At 43.5% G+C, this 21477-nt stretch overlaps 1 protein-coding gene and 2 pseudogenes across 1 annotated transcript; all 3 read right to left on the bottom strand.

Moving 5' to 3' along the window:
- Nucleotides 1-2884: 2884 nt before the first annotated feature.
- On the bottom strand, nucleotides 2885-4737 carry LOC120030262. The gene is made up of 5 exons (XM_038975605.1): nucleotides 4695-4737; nucleotides 4187-4543; nucleotides 3734-4084; nucleotides 3138-3199; nucleotides 2885-3025 (listed from the first exon to the last, which is right to left on the bottom strand). The coding sequence occupies exons 1-5, from the start codon at nucleotides 4735-4737 to the stop codon at nucleotides 2885-2887; spliced, it is 954 nt and encodes a 317-aa protein (XP_038831533.1).
- Nucleotides 4738-6512: 1775 nt separating this feature from the next.
- On the bottom strand, nucleotides 6513-13645 carry LOC120030261 (annotated as a pseudogene).
- Nucleotides 13646-16219: 2574 nt separating this feature from the next.
- Nucleotides 16220-20865, bottom strand: LOC120030260 (annotated as a pseudogene).
- Between the last annotated feature and the right edge of the window lie 612 nt (nucleotides 20866-21477).

Raw genomic sequence — 21477 nt, 5'->3', positions numbered from 1 at the left:
TTCGATAATGTCCATTACTTATGTCGAATTAGCAACTTTAGCTAGCATGTGTAGTACACGTGTCCAAACACTTGCAGAAGTGAACGCAAACGTCGGACTAAAACTTAAAAAAGTTATTTTACAAGTCGAATAAACTGGTCGAACTTAGTTTAGAATCAATCTTCAGGATGTTGTTATCATATAACGTCCCAACCGGAGCATTTCTTCATGTCTGTAAAAGTAATGGCACACATTGACATCCCATGTCTAGCGTGCGTGACCAGGAACTGGCAATCTGCCAGACCAGTGACTCAAATAGCTCCCATCTGGCCCAATATCACACTAGAGGCTTCATTCCATGTTCTACTGACTGTTGACATCTAGTGGAAGGCGTATGAAGTGCAAACAGATCCATAAATTACAGGGATTTGATTAGGCGATGACTTTCACATCGACCCTTTTCAGAATTTTCACTTCCTGTTTGGAAGTTTGCCTGCCATATGAGTTCTGTTATACTCACAGACATAATTCAAACAGTTTCAGAAACTTCAGAGTGTTTTCTATCCAATAGTAATAATAATATGCATATATTATCATCTCGGACAGAGTAGGAGGCCGTTCAATTTGGGCACCAATTCATCCAAAAGTGAAAATGTTGGCCCCTATCCCTAAAAAGTTAACAAGAAGTAAAGCTTTATTTTGATGCATTACACTTGTATTTTCATGAACGTTAAATATTTATATTTCTGTAGTTTGAATTTCACCGGATGTTGTCGAGGTGTCCCGCTAGCGGCACGTCTAGCCGTAACAGGTTTTAAACACATGTATTTTTTGTTCGGTAAAGTTCATATTTATATCCAAAAATCTGAGTTTAGGCAAGACGCTACTGTCTCACTTGGCAAAAAGCCTGAGAAAATGCAGAGCGCCATATTCAAATTAATTACTATGAAAATTACTATAGAATCAAACTTTCATTAAATCACACATGAAAGATACCAAATTAAAGCTACACTGGTTGTGAATCCAGCCAACATGTCAGAATTCAAATAGGCTTTTCGGCGAAAGCATAGGATGCTATTATCTGAGTATAGCACAATAATAAACAAAGAGAGAAGCATATTTCAAGCCTGCAGGCGCGACACAAAACGCAGAAATAAAAATATAATTCATGCCTTACCTTTGACGAGCTTCTGTTGTTGGCACTCCAATATGTCCCATAAACATCACAAATGGTCCTTTTGTTCGATTAATTCCGTCGATATATATCCAAAATGTCCATTTATTTGGCGCGTTTGATCCAGAAAAACACAGGTTCCAACTTACTCAAACGTGATGACAAAATATCTCAAAGGTTACCTGTAAACTTTGCCAAAAAATTTCAAACTACTTTTGTAATACAACTTTAGGTATTTTTTAACGTTAATAATCGATAAAATTGAAGACGGGATGATCTGTGTTCAATACAGCATTAAAACCAAATGTAGCATGCCTTCTGGACATGCTCTTCAATCAAACAGGACAACTGGAGTGACTCGACTTCAAGATGGCCGTATTTCTTCATTACACAAAGGAATAACCTCAACCTATTTCTCAGGACTGTTGACATCCAGTGGAAGACGTAGGGACTGCAAGCAATTCGCTTAAAAATCTGGTTTCACAATGAAAATTCATTGAAAAGAGAGTGACCTCAAAAAAAAAAATCTGAATGGTTTGTCCTCGGGGTTTTGCCTGCTAAATAAGTTATGTTATTTCTTCAGACATGATTCAAACAGTTTTAGAAACTTCAGAGTGTTTTCTATCCAAATCTACTAATAATATGCATATCTTATCTCTTGGGGATGAGTAGCTGGCAGTTGAATTTGGGTATGCTTTTCATCCAAATATGAAAATGCTGCCCCCTACTCTGGAGAAGTTAAGTTGTTAAACTGCAATGATAACCAGGACAAGACACAACCTGGACATCCTTCAACGTTTCTCTCTCTCTCTGGTCTGGTGTAACAGAACAACTGAGATGAGGGTCAAGAGAAAGTGAAGTGACAGCATCAGCAGAAATGTGTATATACATACACCACAGGAGGCACAACTTTAAGGTTGGATCCATGGGTTGTTTGAAGAGGAAGTGAGGTCAAAATATTGCCTTACCTTACATACAAGTACAGTATGTATTCATAGATGAATCAATGATGCTATTCTCTCTAAAATGCTCACGCTATCACAAAGGAGTGCTATTTATCTTCAAGTGGTATGAAGTCAGAGTTACTGGTTTGTATTTTTACATCATTTGAGTTGGTTTCTGAGACTAGTAGCACATACAATGCCTATAGAAAGTCTACACTAACATTGGGTTTCTTCACATTTTATTGTGACACAAAGTGGGATTCAAATGGATTTAATTGTCATTTTTTGTCAACGATCTACACAATACACTCATGTCAAATTGGAAGAAATTCAAACATACGATTAATGGTAAGAATTGGGCAAGTCATTAAACATATGAAGTAAAATCATGTTTGTTGAACCATCACACGCATATAGGCAGGTTACAGAGTTCCATGTTACAACTAGACCTTTGCAAAGTCATTATATACATTTTGTTGTACACTTCCACAAAATCAAATTTATCGAGTCAGTCAACCTCAGCTACTATTGGTGAGTATTTGAGACTTCTGAAACCATCCTATTATCAGCTTTCACACTTGCTGGACAATTATGCTCTGCATCTGAGTGATTCTATGTCGTTATTAGGAGAATATGCCAATGCAGTGACTTTCTCTACAGCTAGACCCGACTATTACATTTTATAGCAAATGAGGAATGTACAAAACAGCCAAGTCACACAGACACAGTCAAGGTCAAAGTGGAGGTCAGTAGGGCTGAACTTAAAATGATGCTGATTGGAGGACTGTCACATCCTGACTTGATGACTCACACCTGAGTAGATGGTTTCTTCCTCTCTCTGTTCTCTCCTCTGTCTCCTGGGCTTGGTACTCTTCTTGTCAGTGAACTTCAGGGCAGCGTAGTTCAGGCCATCATCGTCACTGTGGAGCTGTGGGGATGAAACACAGACTCACTCAGTTCAGACTCTGGGTCAAATCTAATGCTGTACTCTTTTGCTAATCCAGACGCACTCTTGATACAGTGGAACTGATCCAGCTAACCTGTTGGTCTGAGGTGTTGGAATGAGGATTCCCATAGTGGCTTTGTTGAAAAGGGGTCCCCGCTAAAAGGCAAATGTCAAAATATTCAAAATATTCAAAACCTTTTCTTGTTAACTAATAAAAAGACATACTACTGTGAATGTAATATTTTCAGATTCAAAATGAAGTAGGCCAGAGAGGGAAGTGGTAAAGGGTGGGTGAGCCTTTCCCCCTTCTTTTGAGCTGTAACTATCATTAATGTTAATATTAGTATGAAGACTTTTACTGTACCTGCACAGTGTTCACATCGTGACCTCTTCATTCTCACACAGAGGATAATGTTGACAATCACACTCAGAATCACAGTAGTTGTCAGGCAAGATATAATGATGAGGAAAAGAAGATTACTCTGATCACCCAACAGGTCTGAAACTTAAAAAACAAGGCTAAATTATTTTCTCTAATTATTTTTTCCTCAATGCATTTGGCATAAAAGTTAGCTATTAAAGTTAAATCATCTGAAATCTACTATCAACTAATGGTGAAATATTTACATATTGATATTGCAAAACATTTGAGAGAAAAGTAGTGGTGTATTTTTGTTATGCTTAGCTTACCTTCAACATCCAGCTTGGTCCCTTTCCCAAACAACATCTCCCCACATAAGGCCACAGCACAGTAGTAAGTCCCAGCATCAGAGAGGCTGAGGTTCCTCTTGGGGAGGTTGTAGACACAGCTCTGTGTAGGAGACGCAGCCTCAGGGCTCTTCTCACACTGATCACTCCTGTCTCCATGGGTGTAAATGATTCCTGGACGGGATTCTCCTGAGCCACGTCTGAACCAATAGACACTGTGTTCTCCTGCACAGGTCTCAGTGTGTAATGTACAGTTCAGAGACACAGAGTCTCCTGGCTGGACTGACTCAGACACAGGCTGCTGGAGCACATACATGCTGTTGGACTCTGAATCTGAAGAGAGTGAGTAAGATCATGGTGTGTACATTCCATTTTTTTGCTAGATTCATTAATTTAGCATTATATGAACACACATTAGGTAGCGACTTAAGTTACCTTTGACAATTAAAAAAGTTCCCTCTCCAAATTTGAGTTCGCCCTCTTCCATAGCACAACAGTAGTATGTAGCTGAGTCCCCTGACTCTGTCTTGGAGATGGTCAGGTTAAAGCTGTCAACTCCTCTCTTCACACTTAAACGTTTAGTCTCATTAAAGTCCTTGGTAAAATAAAAACTATTTTTAGTGCGATAATATGATGATGCCATGAGAAGAGGCTTCTGTCCAACAGTTTGCTTGAACCAAGATACTCTGACCATCAAATGAGATCGACAAAAGCAAGTGAGAGATACACTTTGTCCCAGTTGTGTAACTATCACAGGGTCTGGTTGGATTACATCCTTGTTAAGTGCACAACCTGTGAAGCAAACAAACTAAATAAATCAAAGACAAGTTATAGTACAGATTTATACATTATTATCATTATTCAGACTACATAGTCATTCAAATGGATGAAAAAAGACTGACATAAAAAAGCAAAAGGAACCGTTTTAATATGTCTTACTTACCCAAATTGCCGTAAAACAAAAAGATTGTCCAATATATAATCATCATTTTAATGTCCTTTCTGCACTGTATAGTGTGTGGGTCTGACAACAGGGCACCTTTTATATGATGACACTCATTAGGTAATCATTATGAAGAAGGCGGAAACTCTGAACAGAGTGATATTATTGGCTGTCTGAACAGGCACAAAACATGTGATAAAAACTACAATCTAACATGTGTCCTGTTGCATACCATAGTTAGAGCAGCCCTTCAAATGATGTACAGTCAGAGTTACTGGTTTGTATTTTTTTCAGACTACTGGTACATATGTCCTCTTTGACATACACTGGGGGTTTACATTGTATTTCTCACTTCAGGTCTTTAGAAGGCAGTTCAAGCTTTCAGGAGGAAGTGAACTCTGGTGAGGTTGGCACCTTTTTGACAAAATAAAGATTTGATCCTTTGATACCTGGTGCAAATAATTGTTAAGAATTGGGCAAGTCAGTAAACTAAAAAAAAAAAAACATGTTTATTGATGTATCACACAAGTATAAGGGCAGGTTATAGAATTCCATGTTACAACCATTATCATGAAAATGAAGACTTCAGACATTTGCAAAATCATGATATACATTTTGTTGTACACTTCTACAAAACCAAGTCAACCTCAGCCGCTATTGCTGAAGATTTGAGACTTCTGAAACCATCTTGGTATCAGCTTTCACACTTGCAGGACAATTATGGTCAGCAAATTAGTTATTTTACATTTAAATTAGGCAAAGCTAGGCTCTTGCAAAGGCATCCTACAGCAAATGAGAAATGTATATAACAGCCAGTTCACACTGGAACAGTCCAGATCAAAGTTGATTTCAGAGGAGGGGTGGGACTTAACTTAGAATGATGCTGATTGGATGACCCTTACATGTCACATCCTGTCTTGATGACTTACACCAGAGTAGATGGTTTCTTCCTCTCTCTGTTCTCTCTGTTCTCTCCTCTGTCTCCTGGGCTTGGTACCCTTCTTGTCAGTGATCTTCAGAGCAGTATAGTTCAGGTCATAATTGTCACCGTGGCGCTTTGGGGATGAAACACAAACTCACTCAAGTCAGACTCAAATCTAATGCTGTAATATTTAGCTTTAATACTCTTATCCAGTCTCACTCTTGATACAACAATTCTGCTAACTTGTTGATATGATGTGTTGGCATGAGGATTCCTATACTGGCTTTGCTGAGAAGCATTCAAATCTAAAACACAAATTACAAAACATTTAAAACACTTGAAACCTCTTCTTGTTTACTCATTTAAAGGCATACTACCGTGTCTTATTTTCTTCTTACTTAAGAAATGACATCAGAGTACCTGGAAATAGGTTACTGTGTGTGTGAGGGGTGCTAGTGGCATGAGAAGATAAAATGCTGTTCATCACTGCAACACACATTTTTTTTGAGTAAGGCCCAAATAAATACCTTCAACTTCCTTTGTCTTGATTATTGTTAAATGCTTTGTTTATCATATCACAAGGTAGTCATTGTCAAATGAGTTTGGCAGAGAAACAATGCAACTTATTCATTACAGTCACAGTGAATAAAGTTAACATTTAAGGCTGTGTCATTCATCCAGTTCTACTGTCTGATCCCAGAGTACACCATCTCTTCCTACATGTTGCTTCTCTGTCTTCTAGACCTGTTCTTCTTGTTTCTCAGATTCAGAGCTACATAATGGAAACTGTCTGCATCTTAGGCCCATGAGGAACAATTATAAAATTAAGGAGAAAATTATTATTTTATTGTAACCCCTTTCACACTTCTTTTTATGATAATACAACATCAGGAATTCTACTTACCCCTGGATCTGAAGAAGAGACTGCTGGACCTCTTGTCTGAGAGACGGGTCCCGAAAAGGAAGACAGGAAAGATAAAGATACAACTCCTTCTTCCATTACAGATACATCTGGTGATATGAAAGAAGAGCAACTTCTATGAAGGACTTTACCTGCTACATACATCATTCATTTATTTGTTATGGACTTCACTTACCTCTACACTGCAGACACTTTCTCTTGTTCAACTTGTACATGATGCTACCAAGGACAATGATCAGGATAAACGAGAGACCCAATGCTGAGCTCAGGCAATACACTAAGAGAAGAGAGTCTGCACCATTGTCCTGGAAAATTATTGGACATTTTCTAATGTGATGTAAATAACTACAACTATGTACATTTTGACACAGTAGATTAAACAATGGATATAAACAGAAATGTAAGATATTTCACCTACCCTTGATGTCCAGCTTGGTCCTGTTCCCAAACAGCATCTCCCCAAAGGAGGTCACAGCACAGTAGTAAGTCCCAGCATCAGAGAGGCTGAGGTTCCTCTTGGGGAGGTTGTAGACACAACTCTGTGTAAGAGGACAAGCCTCTGGACTCTTCCCACATCAATCACTCCTGTCTCCATGGGTGTAAATGATTCCTGGATGGGATTCTCCTGAGACATGTCTGAACCAATAGACACTGTGTTCTCCTGCACAGGTCTCAGGGTGTATTGTACAGTTCAGAGTCACAGAGTCTCCTGGCTGGACTGACTCAGACACAGAGTGCTGAACAACGGTTGTGTTTCCGGACGCTGAAAACTTAAGCGACAGTAATGTATGATTGTGCGAATACCTCACATTTAATTAAGACATTGAATATCCAAAACGTAAAGTGCAAAAATGCTGAAGATTAGTTTCGGAACATTAGTTTCTAGTTATCTTCTCTCTAAATTCAGATGTTGTACCTTTAACAGTAAGAATGGATCCTTCTCTAAATTCCACCTTATTGGAATAAGAACTCCCACAGTAAAATGTTGCTGAATGTGAGAGCTGCTCGTCTGAGATACTTAGGTGTTTTATTCCTCTGCCACTTTGCACTGAGAAGTGAAGGTTGCCTTTAAATTCATTGTGGAATGTAGCATTATTGTCATACTTGTAAGCTGAGGACTATCACCCAAGGTTTTCTTGAACCACAAGAAGTGCAGTGACACGTTGCCTTCATGGAAGCAGTGCAAAGTCACTGTGTCTCCTATGTTGGCTGACACAAGGCGCATGGCTGAGGATTGTACTGCAGATAGAATACACACAAAGACAACTATGAATTGCATCAATAAAGTTCCTGGGTGTCTTCAAATTTAGGGTGTACCCCCTATAAGCACAGTAGTATAAAAGCTGGACCTACCCATCTTTCTGAGAAGTGGAAATAGCAGGCAGAGTGTGATGATCCATCTAGACACCGTTGCCCTAGAGCACACAAAACACAATACATACCTCGGCCTAAACATCAGCGCCAGAGGTAACTTCCACAAAGCTGTGAACGATCTGAGACACAAGTCAAGAAGGGCTTTCTATGCCATCAAAAGGAACATAACATTTGACATACCATTTAGGATCTGGCTAAAAATACTTGAATCAGATATAGAAAACCTTTCCCTTTATGGTTGTGAGGTCTGGAGTCCGCTCACCAACCAAGAATACAAAAAATGGGAAAAACACCAAATTGAGACTGCATGCAGAATTCTGCAAAAATATCCTCTGTGTACAACGTAAACCACCAAATAATGCATACAGAGCTGAATTACCCGCTAACTATCAAAATCCAGAAAAGAGCAATTCAATTCTACATCCACCAAAAAGCAATCAATTCCCAGACATTCCATAATAAAGCCATCACCTAGAGAGAAGAACCCTCTAAGGAAGCTGGTCCTGGGGCTTTGTTCATAAACACAAACAGACCCCACAGAGCCCCAGGACAACAACACAATTAGACCCAACCAAATCATGAGAAAACAAAAAGAGAATTACTTGACATATGGGAAAGAATTTACAAAAAAACTGAGCAAACAAGAATGCTATTTGGCCCCAAACAGAGCGTACACAGTGGCAGAACACCGTGACTGACCCAAAATTAAGAAAATCGGACTATGTACAGACTCAGTGAGCATAGCCTTGCTATTGAGAAAGGAAGGCAGACCTGGCCCTCAAGAGAAGACAGACTATGTGCGCACTGCCCACAAAATGAGGTGGAAACTGAGCTGAAACTGAGCTGCACTCTGCCAAATGCATGACCATATTAGAGAAACATATTTCCCTCAGATTATTTCCCCCACAAAGATTTTGAAAAAAAATCTAATTTTGATAAATTCCTATATATTTAGGGCGAAATACCACAGTATGCAATTACAGCAGCAATATTTGTGACCTGTTGCCACAAAAAAGGGACTTTTTTATTGTTTAATTCACTTTTGTTAATTATCTATTTCACTTGCTTTGGCACTTGCTTTGCCAATAAACCCTTTTAAATTTAATTTAATTTAATTAAAAATTGAATTGACATTGAATTGATCATCTATTAAGTTGCCATCTTCTTTACTAACTGTGTCTTGAGTGGAAGAAGTCTACCCAAGTAGGCAACACTTCAACAGTGGGCTGTTTGGTGACTGGTTGAACTGGACAGGTCATTTTTGTTGATGCCTTATCCAGCCCACCATGGTCTTCACAGGTAAACTGAGAATCACTTACTCTGTATAATCAATGCTAAAAGAGTTCCAATTCTAGTCATTTGCAACAACTGGCTGGATGAATGCTGTTTAATACTCTGTTAAAACTCTTATCTGGATAGACAGTCTGTGTAAGAACAATTCAAATATCATCCAACAACCATTTTTCTTTTTTGGCAATCATCATTTTCTGTACAGGACTTTGTGACATCAGCTGATGTTAAAAGGGCTTTATGAATACATTTGATTGATTGATTTACCATCACAGGTTGTTGTTGTTTTTTAAATAGTAGTTTGTACATTTTGTATTTTTTAAGCATACATTATATGTACCTGTATGCTCTTGGTATCAACATCAATTGTGTGCCTTAGATATCTTTGGTTCCACCACATGCAGCAGTTACAGTTCTCCTGATGACCTATAGGAGGACTGTTATTCATAGAACATGACTTGATACTTATGTACAGGATGAATAGGGGTGGAGAATCATGAGTGTATAAGGGGGAAACACTTACAGGATGAAGCAACTCTATTTTATGTCAGTCTTACTTTCACTATTTCACAGAAACATGAAGTATAACACGTTAGAGTTCAGTAGGGTCTAGACGTGTACCTGGCTGGGTAGGGCTCTTGGCTGTAGCCTGGATACACCTTCTACTCTACACTCTGTAAACTAATGATTACAGTTCAATTACTTAATAAAACCTATGATCTTGTAAGTGATAAGATACTGTCTTAGTCTACATGGCATGCAGTGTATCTGTGGAACTGTGTTTCTAATTGTGATGGGCGAGAACAACGGACAAAGAGAGTAACTGACTGACACCACATAGACATCCTTCTGGAACCACATAGTGAGTGAGAGGTCAACCAGGCCTGTACAAAGCAAAGAGACAGCCTTGTCTTGAGCTCACAGCAGATCAAAGTGTTCAGGTACCTGTGAACAGCTCACTGAGTGCATGATGAGTGGGTGGGTTTAGCATGGTAACAGTAGGTTGTCTCTGCAGAAACCCTCTGGACAAACATTCATACAGACATACAGTATGTACAGAACACTTCTACAATGGGCTTATTTGTGATTGGTTGGACTGGATGTGGATGTACAAATGTACAAGTGTGAACATGTGGGATAAACACCTACACAATGAAACAAGTACATTTCATGTCAGTCTTACATTGATTGTATATCATTCACTGAAATATTCACTAAGTGTAACACTTGAGTGCCATACCTGATTGGACACCCCAGCCAACCAGCTAGTGACACACTTCATCTAGTCTGATTTACTCTGTGGTTAATGTGGTTCTAAAAGGAAGCGATCTATCAGGAGGATCCTCCTCTATTGGTCTCATTCAGACAGAGGAACCTGCAGTAGTTTTTGTGCTTCACAAGACATGTCTGTTTGAGAATGTACTGAAAGTTCTTCCATGACATCATCACAAAATGGCCCCTCCCCATGGACCATAAGTTAGAATAGATGGTGCTGTATCACACATGACATGCTTAACTCAGAGAGTTCAAATAGGGTTCATTAGCAGTTCTTTGTGGTTGTGATTTCAGATAACTAAATAAATATTACAGTCAATTTAATAAATAACTGTTTTGCTGTGACTGTAAGTTGTCAGGGGCAACATGAACAACAAACAAAGATAGTGAGAACAACAGTGACACCACATATATATCCTGCTGAAAACCATAAACACAGAGACACAGAGAGCAGGTAGGAGGGTCCTGTGTGCACAAAGCCAGCAGGCCTACTTGACCAAAATGTAGATACGGCCTCGTTGTGGGCTCTTCAACTGATGCTGGTCGGTGGGGATGGGCCAGACTCGGACAGCCCCCACCTTGTCCTCCATGGTGCTGATCCCCTCCTTCCCCACTCGGTGGCCCAAGAAGGACTCCTCTCTCCTCATGAAGTGGCACTTCTCGGGGTGGAGCTTCAGACCTGCGGCAGCCACCCGCTCCAGCACACGCCGTAGCGCCACCAGGGCTGACTGGAAGGAGCTGCCATGGGCCAGGATGTCATCGAGGTATACCAGACACTGCTGTTGGGGGATGCCATCCAGCACCCTGTCCATCAAACGCTCAAAAGTAGCTGGAGTGTTGCACAGGCCGAACCACAGGACCTTGAACTGCCAGTGTCCTCTGTTAGTGGAAAACACAGTTTTAGCTCTGGCCTCTGGGGAGAGGGGCACCTGCCAGTAGCCACTGCGGAGGTCTAGTGAGGAGAACCAGGAGGACCCCCTAACCAGGTCCAGCGACTCATCAATACGTGGTATGGGGTATGAGTCCTTCCTGGTTACCTCATTCAGCCGCCTGTAGTCCGCACAGAACCTCAGCTTGCCCCCCCTTCTTCGGAACCATGACGACTGGCACCGCCCATGGGCTGTCTGAGGGCTCGATGAAGTCCGCCCGCTGCATCTCCAACACAGCCTTGTCTGCCGCCTCCTGGCGTGCCAGCGGGATACGGCGGGGACGCATCTTGATGGGTCGAGCATCACCTGAGTCGATCTCATGCTGCACCAGATGAGTCTGACCCACCTCTTCTTCACTCAGAGCAAAGCTGTCTCTGAATTCAAACAGCAACTGCCACAACCATTCCTGCAGCTCGGGGTCAAGACCAACACAGTTCCTCCCCCATATCTCCCTCACTGCAGACAGTGTCCTCTCCTCTCCCATCTGGGGTAGCTGGGCTGGGGGGGTGCGGCCTGGGCTCACAGAGGGCTTTGTCGTGGAGGTAGCTGGGGGAATGTAACACACAGCCGTAGGTGACAGGGGGTCAGGGGAAAAGTCACACACAGATGTGGGGGAGGGGGGCAGCCATGAGTCTCTGCTGCTTTAACTGTTGGAGTAAAGGGTTTGTTGGGTTGAATGAATGTGACATTAGGGGGGGACCATGGTGACTGCCGGCCCTCCCTGGAAGCTCAGTGTGCCCCCATTTAGGTCTAACTGGCAGCCTGTGCTCCTAAGAAAGTCCAACCCCAGTATACAAGGGTCCTGCACAGCCGCCACTCACACAGGATGACGCACAGACCTGCCACCTACTGTCAGTCATTATTCCCTTCCCTTTCATGGGTGCTAGCTCACCTGTGACTGTGCAGAGCTACACAGTTGTGGGCTCACACTGAGTCCAACCTGGCACAATATCTGGCCTCACCAGGGTTACTGTGGACCCAGTGTACACCAGCGCAGAGCAGGGCACCCCCTCCACAGTGACAGGGACATGACAAAGTCCCCAACACAGGTCCGGCCCACCACAACAACAGGCTCCATCCGCTTGCCCACGTCTGCTTCTGGGGGAAGTGGAGCCTTGCTTGGAGCCTTGGTCTCCTCCTGAAGAAGATGGTGGTTGGGATAGAAAGCCAGGGGTCCGCACTACCCGGTCTATGCGGACCCCGAGCCGTTTCCCTGAGCTCTGGGGGACATGGGGCAATCTCGGCACAGATGGCCTGGCTGGCCACAACCCCAGCAGACCCTGGGACCAGGGCGTGTGTTTCGTGCCGCCTGTAGCGACACAGCACGAATGAGTTATGTCATTTCAGCCACCCATGCACGCTTTTCCGGCTCCGGGCTGCTCTGCCCCCTAGCTCGCACAGAGGGTCTGTCTCCCTGCACCTCCACCAAAGCCCCAGCTGAAGCCCCAGCCCACACCAGCTCCCTCTCCAAAGCCATCTCCAAGGCTATCTGCAATGACTCAAGATGAGTCAGCTGGGTCTGTATGCGCAGCTCCGTAGGAGAGAGCGCCTGTATGAACTGGTCCCGTGCTAGGTCGCTCTGCACGGAGGGGGGCATGTGAGCATATGCCCGCCGAGAGAGGCTCTCAATGTCATTAGCTAGCACCCGTAGAGGCTCTCCAGGCTGCCTGCGTCTATTACTCAGTTCGGAACGCAGTAGCCCGGGCTGTACACACTGTCCATAGCGCCTCCTCAGCGCTCCCACTAAAGCACCATAGTCATGTCTGTCCTCGGGGCTAATCAATATCAAACAGGCCAGAGCTTCATCCATGAGGCATAAAGCCAACTGCATTGCCCTATCTTCATTCGACCACCCCCTAAAATGAGCTAATAGTTCAAACTGAGCATGAAAAGCTTCCCAATCCGCCTTACCGGAATACTTCGGGGTCTTAACAGATACGGACGCAGCCGGGAACTGGGCGCCGCCATGTTTGTTTACATCCTGAGCCCCAGATTCCTCATCCCGCCGCGTCGACGTCACCCCTTCGGTCCGCCCACCAGAATCCGCGTGAAGCACAGTCGACGAAGGACTCATGCCCGCTTCAGCCGCCATCACTCTAACGTCCTCCCTCAAGCGGCCTCTGGGCTCCGACACCCTGGCGATCTCCTCAGCCAGATCTTCCGACGTCCATGCACATGCACCTCCTTGGCCAAAAATGTCCCTTACCTCCACCTTCACATTCGGATTTCCTCTAAGCATTTTCAACCCCCATTCCCACCGACGGTAGCTAGCCACAGAAGTCAGCTAGCTAGCTGGCTACCTTTTATCAACGTTTTTACTTCTGACACCAATGTAATGACCTGACTAGAACATAAAGGAACAATTGTCCAGACAGAGGGTTGAGTTTACGATTTGACGGTTTATTAACCCAACTTTGCACAGGCTACTATTTGGCCGTAGCCCATGCCAAATAAACGAAAGATACCCCACAAGCCAACCGTGACCTTGAAATTAGTATTTTTGAATTTTGCGCTCTGCAATTTCATTGGATGTTGGCCAGGTGGGACGCTACCGTGGCAAGCCATGGCAAGGCGACTGGTAATATGGCAGAATATAAACAGCGCAGTTATTCACTCCGCAAGGCAATCAAACAAGCTAAACGTCAGTATAGAGATCAAGTGGAGTCGCAATTCAACGGCTCGGGCACGAGACGTATGTGGCAGGGACTACAGACAATCACAGACTACAAAAGGAAAACCAGCCACATCGCTGAGACTGACGTCTTGCTTCCGGACAGGCCTGCTACTAAGGACTGTGGGCTCTTCTTCTCCGTGGCCAACGTAAGTAAAACATTTAAACGTGTTAACCCCCACAAGGCTGCCAGCCCAGACGGCATCCCAAGCCTCGTCCTCAGAGCATGTGCAGACCAGCTGGCTGGTGTGTTTACTGGCATAATCAATCTTTCCCTATCCCAGTCTGCTGTCCCCACATGCTTCAAGATGGCCACCATTGTTCCTGTACCCAAGAAGGCAAAGGTAACTGAACTTAATGACTATCGCCCCGTAGCACTCACCTCTGTCATTATGAAGTGCTTTGAGAGACTAGTCAAGGATCATATCACCTACCTTACCTGCCACCCTAGACCCACTTCAATTTGCTTACCGCCCCAATAGATCCACAGATGATGCAATCGCCATCACTCTGCACACTGTCCTATCCCATCTGGACATGATGAATACCTATGTAAGAATGCTGTTTATTGACTATAGCTCAGCATTCAACACCATAGTACCCTCCAAGTTCATCAGTAAGGTCGAGACCCTGGGTCTGAACCCCGCCCTGTGCAACTGGGAACTGGACATCCCGACAGACCACCCCCAGGTGGTGAAGGTAGGAAACATCACCTTCACTCTGCTGCTCCTCAACAACTGGGGCCCCACAAGGGTGCATGCTCAGCCCCCTCCTGTACTCCCTGTTCACTCATGACTGTGTGGCCAAGCACCCCTCCAACTCAATCATCAAATTTCCAGACAACACAACAGTAGTAGGCTTGATTACCAATGATGACAAGACAGCCTACAGGGAGGAGGTGAGGGCTCGGAGTGTGGTGCCCGGAAAACAACTTCACTCAACGTCAACAAAACAAACGAGATGATCGTGGACTTCAGGAAAGAGCAGATGGAGCACCCGCCTATCCACATCGACGGGACAGCAGTGAAAAAGGTGGAAAGCTTCAAGTTCCTTGGCGTAGACATCACTGACAAACTGAAATGGACCACCCACACAGACAGTGTGGTGAAGAAGGCACAACAGAGCCTCTTCAACCTCAGGAGGCTAATGAAATTTTGCTTGTCATTAAGCTCGAGGCTTGTCATTAAGCTCGCACTGCCTGGTACGGCAACTGCACCGCCCGCAACCGCAAGGCTCTCCAAAGGGTGGTGCAGTCTGCCCAACGCATTACCTGGGGCAATCTACCCGCGCTCCAGGACACCTACAGCACCCGATGTCATAGGAAGGCCAAAAAGATCATCAAGGACATCAATCACCAGAGCCACAGCCTGTTCACCCCACTATCATCCAGAAGGCGAGGTCAGTACAGGTGCATCAAAGCCATGACCGAGAGACTGTTAAACAGCCATCACTAGAACATTAGAGGCTGCTGTCTATAGGGATAGACTAGAAATCACTGGCCACTTTAAGGAATGGAACACTTTAATATGTATATGCTGTATTCTCTACTATTTTACTGTGTTTTAGTCTGTTCCACTCTGACGTCGCTCGTCCATATGTATATAGTGCTAGTTCATTCCGACTTAGATTTGTGTGTATTGGGCATATGTTGTGTAATTTGTTAGATATTACTGCACTATAGGAGCTAGAAGCACAAGCATTTCGCTTCACCCGCAATAACATCTGCTAAATAACGTTTATGTGACCAATAAAATGTGATTTGACATTGAACAGTATGGTGGCCCTGAGAGGCAAAGTCGAGTACAGTGTATTGCTGCAGGTTAGTATTCCTGTGTTAAAGGTCTATGAAAGGTTAGTTTCCAATAGTGGAATGTCACTACAACACTCTCCACTATGACCACAGAGGTGTGTGAGCAGAATGCATTGAGCTATTCAAATACATTTTGGAGTTGGAAATTCTTTCTTTTACTTGCAAATCAAATGTTTGACCAAGAAGCAATGCATTCAATTATTTGTACCTTGTTACAACTATGACCACTAATTTCAACACATTTTACTGAAGCATTCATACAAAGCTAATGAAGTTAGGGCAAGTTAAAGAGCTATCTGGTATAAAAGGACAACTGTTTCATTCATCCAGTTCTACTGTCTGATCCCAGAGTACACTGTATCTTCCTCCATGTTGCTTCTCTGTCTTCTAGACCTGTTCTTCTTGTTGCTCAGATTCAGAGCTATATAATGGAGAATGTCTGCATCGTTGGCCTTTGAAGAACAATTATAAAATGGTGGGGAATATTAGTTACTATACATTATTATTAAATGGAACCATTTTCTCATATTTTTATAGTAATACAAAATATAAGGAGTTCTACCCCTGTATCCAAAGATGAGACCGGCTGGACCTCTTGTTTGAGAGCCGGGTCCTGAAAAGAGACACAGAAAAGATAAAGATACAATCCCTCACTACTGTTACATCTGTATATGGGGATATCAAAGAAGGGCATTATCACAACTCAGGATAAGACCCAGATGCAGACAGTTCGAATCACAGATGTTAGTTGACAAAGCAGGGGGCAGGCAAAAGACAGGACAAGGGCAGGCAGAGGTCCGTAATCTAGGGCAGAGTCAGTAAGGTACAGAATGGCAGGCAGGGTCAGGGCAGGCAGAATGGTCAAAACCGGAAGAATTTGATAACCGGGACTAGAGAGAACAGGTTTACAGGAAAAAAACCACTGGTAGGCTGAACGAGACAAGACAAACTAAAAACAGAAAACACAGGTACAAATGCACATGGGATAATGGGGGAAATGGGCGACACCTGGAGGGGAGTGGAGACAAGCACAAGACAGGTGAAACAGATCAGGGTGGAAAGAGGAGACAGAGGGCTGTGAGACAGCGGTTTAATCCTTGATACATGACAAGTGGGATGTATATGGAGGGTACGGAGCAACAGAAAATTAACAGTAGAGGGGCTAAGGATCTTAGAGATGGGGAAAGGGCTGATCAAACGGGGGAAAAGTTTGTGAGACTCCACCCAGAGGGGTAGATCCAGAGTGGACAGCCATACCCTCTGCCCGAGACAATAACGGGGAGCCGGCCCGGGGTTCGGCTAGGAACGCTGCGCCTCACAGACCTGGTTCTCTATACCCCAGATGAGTGCAGCCGTGAGACAAGAGGTAGGGGGTATGGTCTCGGGGTCCAAAGGCATAGCAGCGGGGCTATAGAGGCGTGATAGCACATCCGGCTTCACATTCTTGGACCACAGGCGGTAGGAGATGGTGAAGTTGAATCGAGTGAATAGCAGGGCACATCAAGCCTTCCTGGAGTTGAGGCGCTTGGCGGTGCAGAGGTATTCCAGGTTCTTGTGATCTGTCCATACTATGAATGGGTGTTCCGCCCCCTCTAACCAGTGCCTCTACTCCTCCAAACCATCTTCACTGCGAGTAGTTCTCGATTACCCTCGTAATTCCTTTCTGTGGTGTTGAGATGATGAAAAACACAGGGATGCAGCTTTTGGTCTTTGGCCGAACGCTGGGACCGGACAGACCTCTGAGGTGTCAACCTCCACCACGAACTGCCGGGACAGATCTGGATGGATTAGGATGGGGCGGTAGTGAATTGGTGTTTGAGGTCCAAGAACCCCCAGTCTGCAGCTGGAGACCACGTGAATGGGACCTTGGGAGAGTGCTGAAAGGGGGGAAGCCAGGGTGCTGTAACCCCGGACGAACCGGCGGTAGAAATTTGGCAAACCCCAGGAAGCATTGCAGCTGCACTCTGGAGGTGGGTTGCGGCCAATCCACCACTATCACCTTTCCAGGATCCATCTGTATCTTGCCTGCAGCTGTGATGTATCCAAGGAAGGAGATAGTGGAGCGATGGAATTCGCTGTTCTCCGCTTTGATGAACAGCTGGTTCTCCAGAATACGCTGGAGGACTTGTCGGACATGGAGGACATGTGCTTGAGTCGAGCGGGAAAAAATTAGGATGTCATCGAGGTAGACGAACACGAACCGGTTCAACATGTCACGGAGAATGTTGTTAACCAGGGCCAGGAACACAGCAGGAGCGTTGGTCAGTCCGAATGCCATCACCAGGCATTCGTAGTTCCCGCTAGCCATGTTAAAGGTGGTCTTCCACTCGTCCCCTTCCCGGATCCGTACCAGATGGTAGGCGTTCCGGAGGTCCAACTTGGAGAAGATGGAGCCCCCTGGAGAGGCTCGAAAGCCGAGGCGATGAGTGGAAGCAGATAATGTTATTAACTGTGATGTCATTCATGCTCCGGTAGTCGATACACAGGCGCAGAGTTTTGGTTTTGTCCTTATTCTCCACAAAGAATAACCCTGCAGCCAGAGAGTCCTCAATGTACACTACCATTCAAAAGTTTGGGGTCATTTTGAAGTTTCCTTGAAACAACAAGAAGCAACATTTTTTGTCCATTAAAATAACATCAAATTGATCAGAAATACAGTGGAGACATTGTTAATGTCGTAAATGACTATTGTAGCTGGAAACGGCTGATTTTTTAATGGAATATCTACATAGGGGTACAGAGTCCCATTATCAGCAACCATCACTCCTGTGTTCCAATGGCACGTTGTGTTAGCTAATCTAAGTTGATCATTTTAAAAGGCTAATTGACAAAGCACAAGATAGGTGAAACAGATCAGGGTGTGACAAGCATCTTCTAAGAATAAGTCACTTATCTCTGCACAGCAAACATGCTCTCTTTTCATATTGTAAATTATGCAAGTCAGGACAAAGATCAGGATCAGAGAGTACACCAAGAGAAGTGGGTCTGCTCCATTGTCTGTGGAAATAAATATGGGGATATAAGTACTGTACTCTATGGATGATTTCACATTTTCTTATATGGTCTAAATAACTAGTACTGTGTACAGTTTTACACAGTAGAGTATCCAAAAGATATAAACAAAAATGTAAGATGTGTCACCTACCTTCAATGTCCAGCTTGGTCCCGTTTTCAAACAGTATCTTCCCACATGAGGCCACAGCACAGTAGTAAGTCCCGGCATCAGAGAGGCTGAGTCTCCTCTTGGGGAGGTTGTAGACACAGCTCTGTGTTGGAGAACCAGCCTCAGGGCTCTTCTCACACTGATCACTCCTGTCTCCATGGGTGTAAATTATTCCTGGATGGGATTCTTCTGAGCCATGTCTGAACCAATAGACACAGTCTTCTCCTGCACAGGTCTCAGTGTGTATTGTACAGTTCAGTGTCACAGAGTCTCCTAGCTGGACTGATTCAGACACAGGCTGCTGTACAACTGTCTTGCTGTTGGACTATGAACCTGAAAAGAAGCATAATATCAATAACAAGGCAGTTCCACTGCTTTTTTCATTGTTCCCCTCTAATCAGGCTGATTGGGACCTGGAACACCAGGTGCGTGCAATTAATGATTGATTTGATTTGTGGTAGAACAGAAAACCAGCAGGCTCATGCGTGGAATGGTTTCATCATCTTTAATAATGTGAACCAGCAACAAAACAATAAAGAGTAACAAAACGAAACATACATCCTTGTAGGGCTAAAAAGCAACAATACAAAATCAAGATCCCACACACAACAGGTGGAAAAAGGCTGCCTAAATATAATCCCCAATCAGAGACAACGATAGACAGCTACCTCTGATTGGGAACCATACCAGGCCAACATAGAAATACAAAAAACTAGAGTACCCACCCTAGTCACACCCTGACCTAACCAAAATAGAGAATAAAAAGGCTCTCTAAGGTCAGGGCGTGACAGCTCCGGATCTCGTAGTGTAAGAGTTGAATACCACTGAATTAGAACATCCCTACCTGATGTGTTGAATAATGATATTGCCACATTGATTAATTCATTTAGCTATGCTTCTACTCCTTTTATCGAAAAATACAAATTTTATCATTCCTGAAAATAAGAACTCTCTCTGTACCTTTTACAGTGAGAATGGCTCCATCTTCAAAGTGCACCATGTTGTTTTAAGTATTTGCACAGTAGTATGTTGCTGAATCAGATAGTTGCATGTCTGAGATCCTCAGGTGGTTTATTCATTTTCTGCTTCGCACTGAGAAATGAGGGTTATCCTTAAACCTATGGTAAAACGTTGCATCACAAAGGTTTTGAGAAAATTCGCCCAATGTTTGCTTGTACCACAATAATTGAATTCTTGTGTTGTCGTCTTTGAAGCAATGCAAAGTTACTGTAACTCCAACGTTGGCTGACACAAGGTGTATCGGTGAGGATTGTGCTGCAGTTAGAACATGATCTAGAGTACACTAAAACGTATTACAAATATATTAGCAGTTAAATACCTTAAAGTACCACCATTTAATTGTTGTGTGTTGATTGCCTCAAATTGTCTCAAACTGTGTATGATGTTGATATGCCCATGCCTCTTTTAGGGTGCAGATCCCATAAATAGAGATATATAGATATAGATACATTGGGCTCCCGAGTGTTGTAGCGGTCTAAGGCACTGCATCTCAGTGCAAGAAGCGTCACTACAGACACCCTGGTTCGATTCCAAGCTGTATCACAATTGGCTGTGATTGGGAGTCCCATAGGGTGGCGTACAGCGTCGTCCGGGTTTGGCCGGTGTAGGCTATCATTGTAAATAAGAATCTGTTCTTAACTGACTTGCCTAGTTAAATGAAGGTAAAATAAATAAGTAGTTATGTAAGTTATATATGTACAACTTACACATTTGTTTGAGAAATTGAAATATTATCCACAGTGACACCATCTTTGAAGAGATCATCTTGAGTGGAAAAAGTCTACCTGTGTACATTACTTCAACAATGAGCAACATTTACTGTGTGATTGGTTCAACTGGCCGTGTCTTCTTTGTCGACGCCTCATTCAGACGACCACAGTTTTGACGACCACAGATTTGTGGTCTATTAATAAAACTACAGTCTCACTGACTACTGGCTGGACTGACTCAGATGCAAGATGCTGTAGAATGGTCTTGTAAGCAGTTATCTTGAGGTTTTACTTGTTTGATGGTTTGTGGTTGTCTCACCACTCTGGACAGACCTTGGTTTAAATACTAGGCTATTTGTGACTAGTTTCAGGAAACTAGGCGTATGTCGCGCGTCACTACTTCACAGGCGCGCCGTTTGAACTTATTTTTATCTGGCAAATTTTTTTGCTAGAAATGCCTTTTGGAACATGTGAACTTTAATGTGCCTTAATAAAAAACTTCTATTCCATGTGTAAATATGAATAGAATTGTTAAATTACAAGCCTAGTAGGTTTAGCCATGGAAAAAGGGGCAACCTTCCCGCTAGCCATGACTGGCTGAGATAATGAGTGGGCTGGACATGCCGAGAGATGATTTCAGATTGGTCTGTTATGTAGCACGTTTCTGTCTATAATTTGAGCTGGTCAGTATGTGTAG

The sequence above is a fragment of the Salvelinus namaycush genome, chromosome 36 (genome assembly GCF_016432855.1).
Source record: "Salvelinus namaycush isolate Seneca chromosome 36, SaNama_1.0, whole genome shotgun sequence".
Taxonomy (NCBI): Eukaryota; Metazoa; Chordata; class Actinopteri; order Salmoniformes; family Salmonidae; genus Salvelinus; species Salvelinus namaycush.
The sequence above is the reverse complement of the archived record's forward strand: the minus strand, read 5'-3'. Positions and strand labels throughout refer to the sequence as shown.

What these genes read in the sequence shown, in the direction of transcription:
- LOC120030262 (XM_038975605.1), bottom strand. Translation starts at nt 4,737, where the DNA reads ATGATTATATATTGGACAATCTTTTTGTTTTACGGCAATTTGG. An exon ending in AACTTTTTTAATTGTCAAAG is followed by an intron (nt 4,085 to 4,186) that starts GTAACTTAAGTC and finishes CACTCTCTTCAG; the next exon opens with ATTCAGAGTCCAACAGCATG. An exon ending in CCAACACCTCAGACCAACAG is followed by an intron (nt 3,026 to 3,137) that starts GTTAGCTGGATC and finishes TCATCCCCACAG; the next exon opens with CTCCACAGTGACGATGATGG.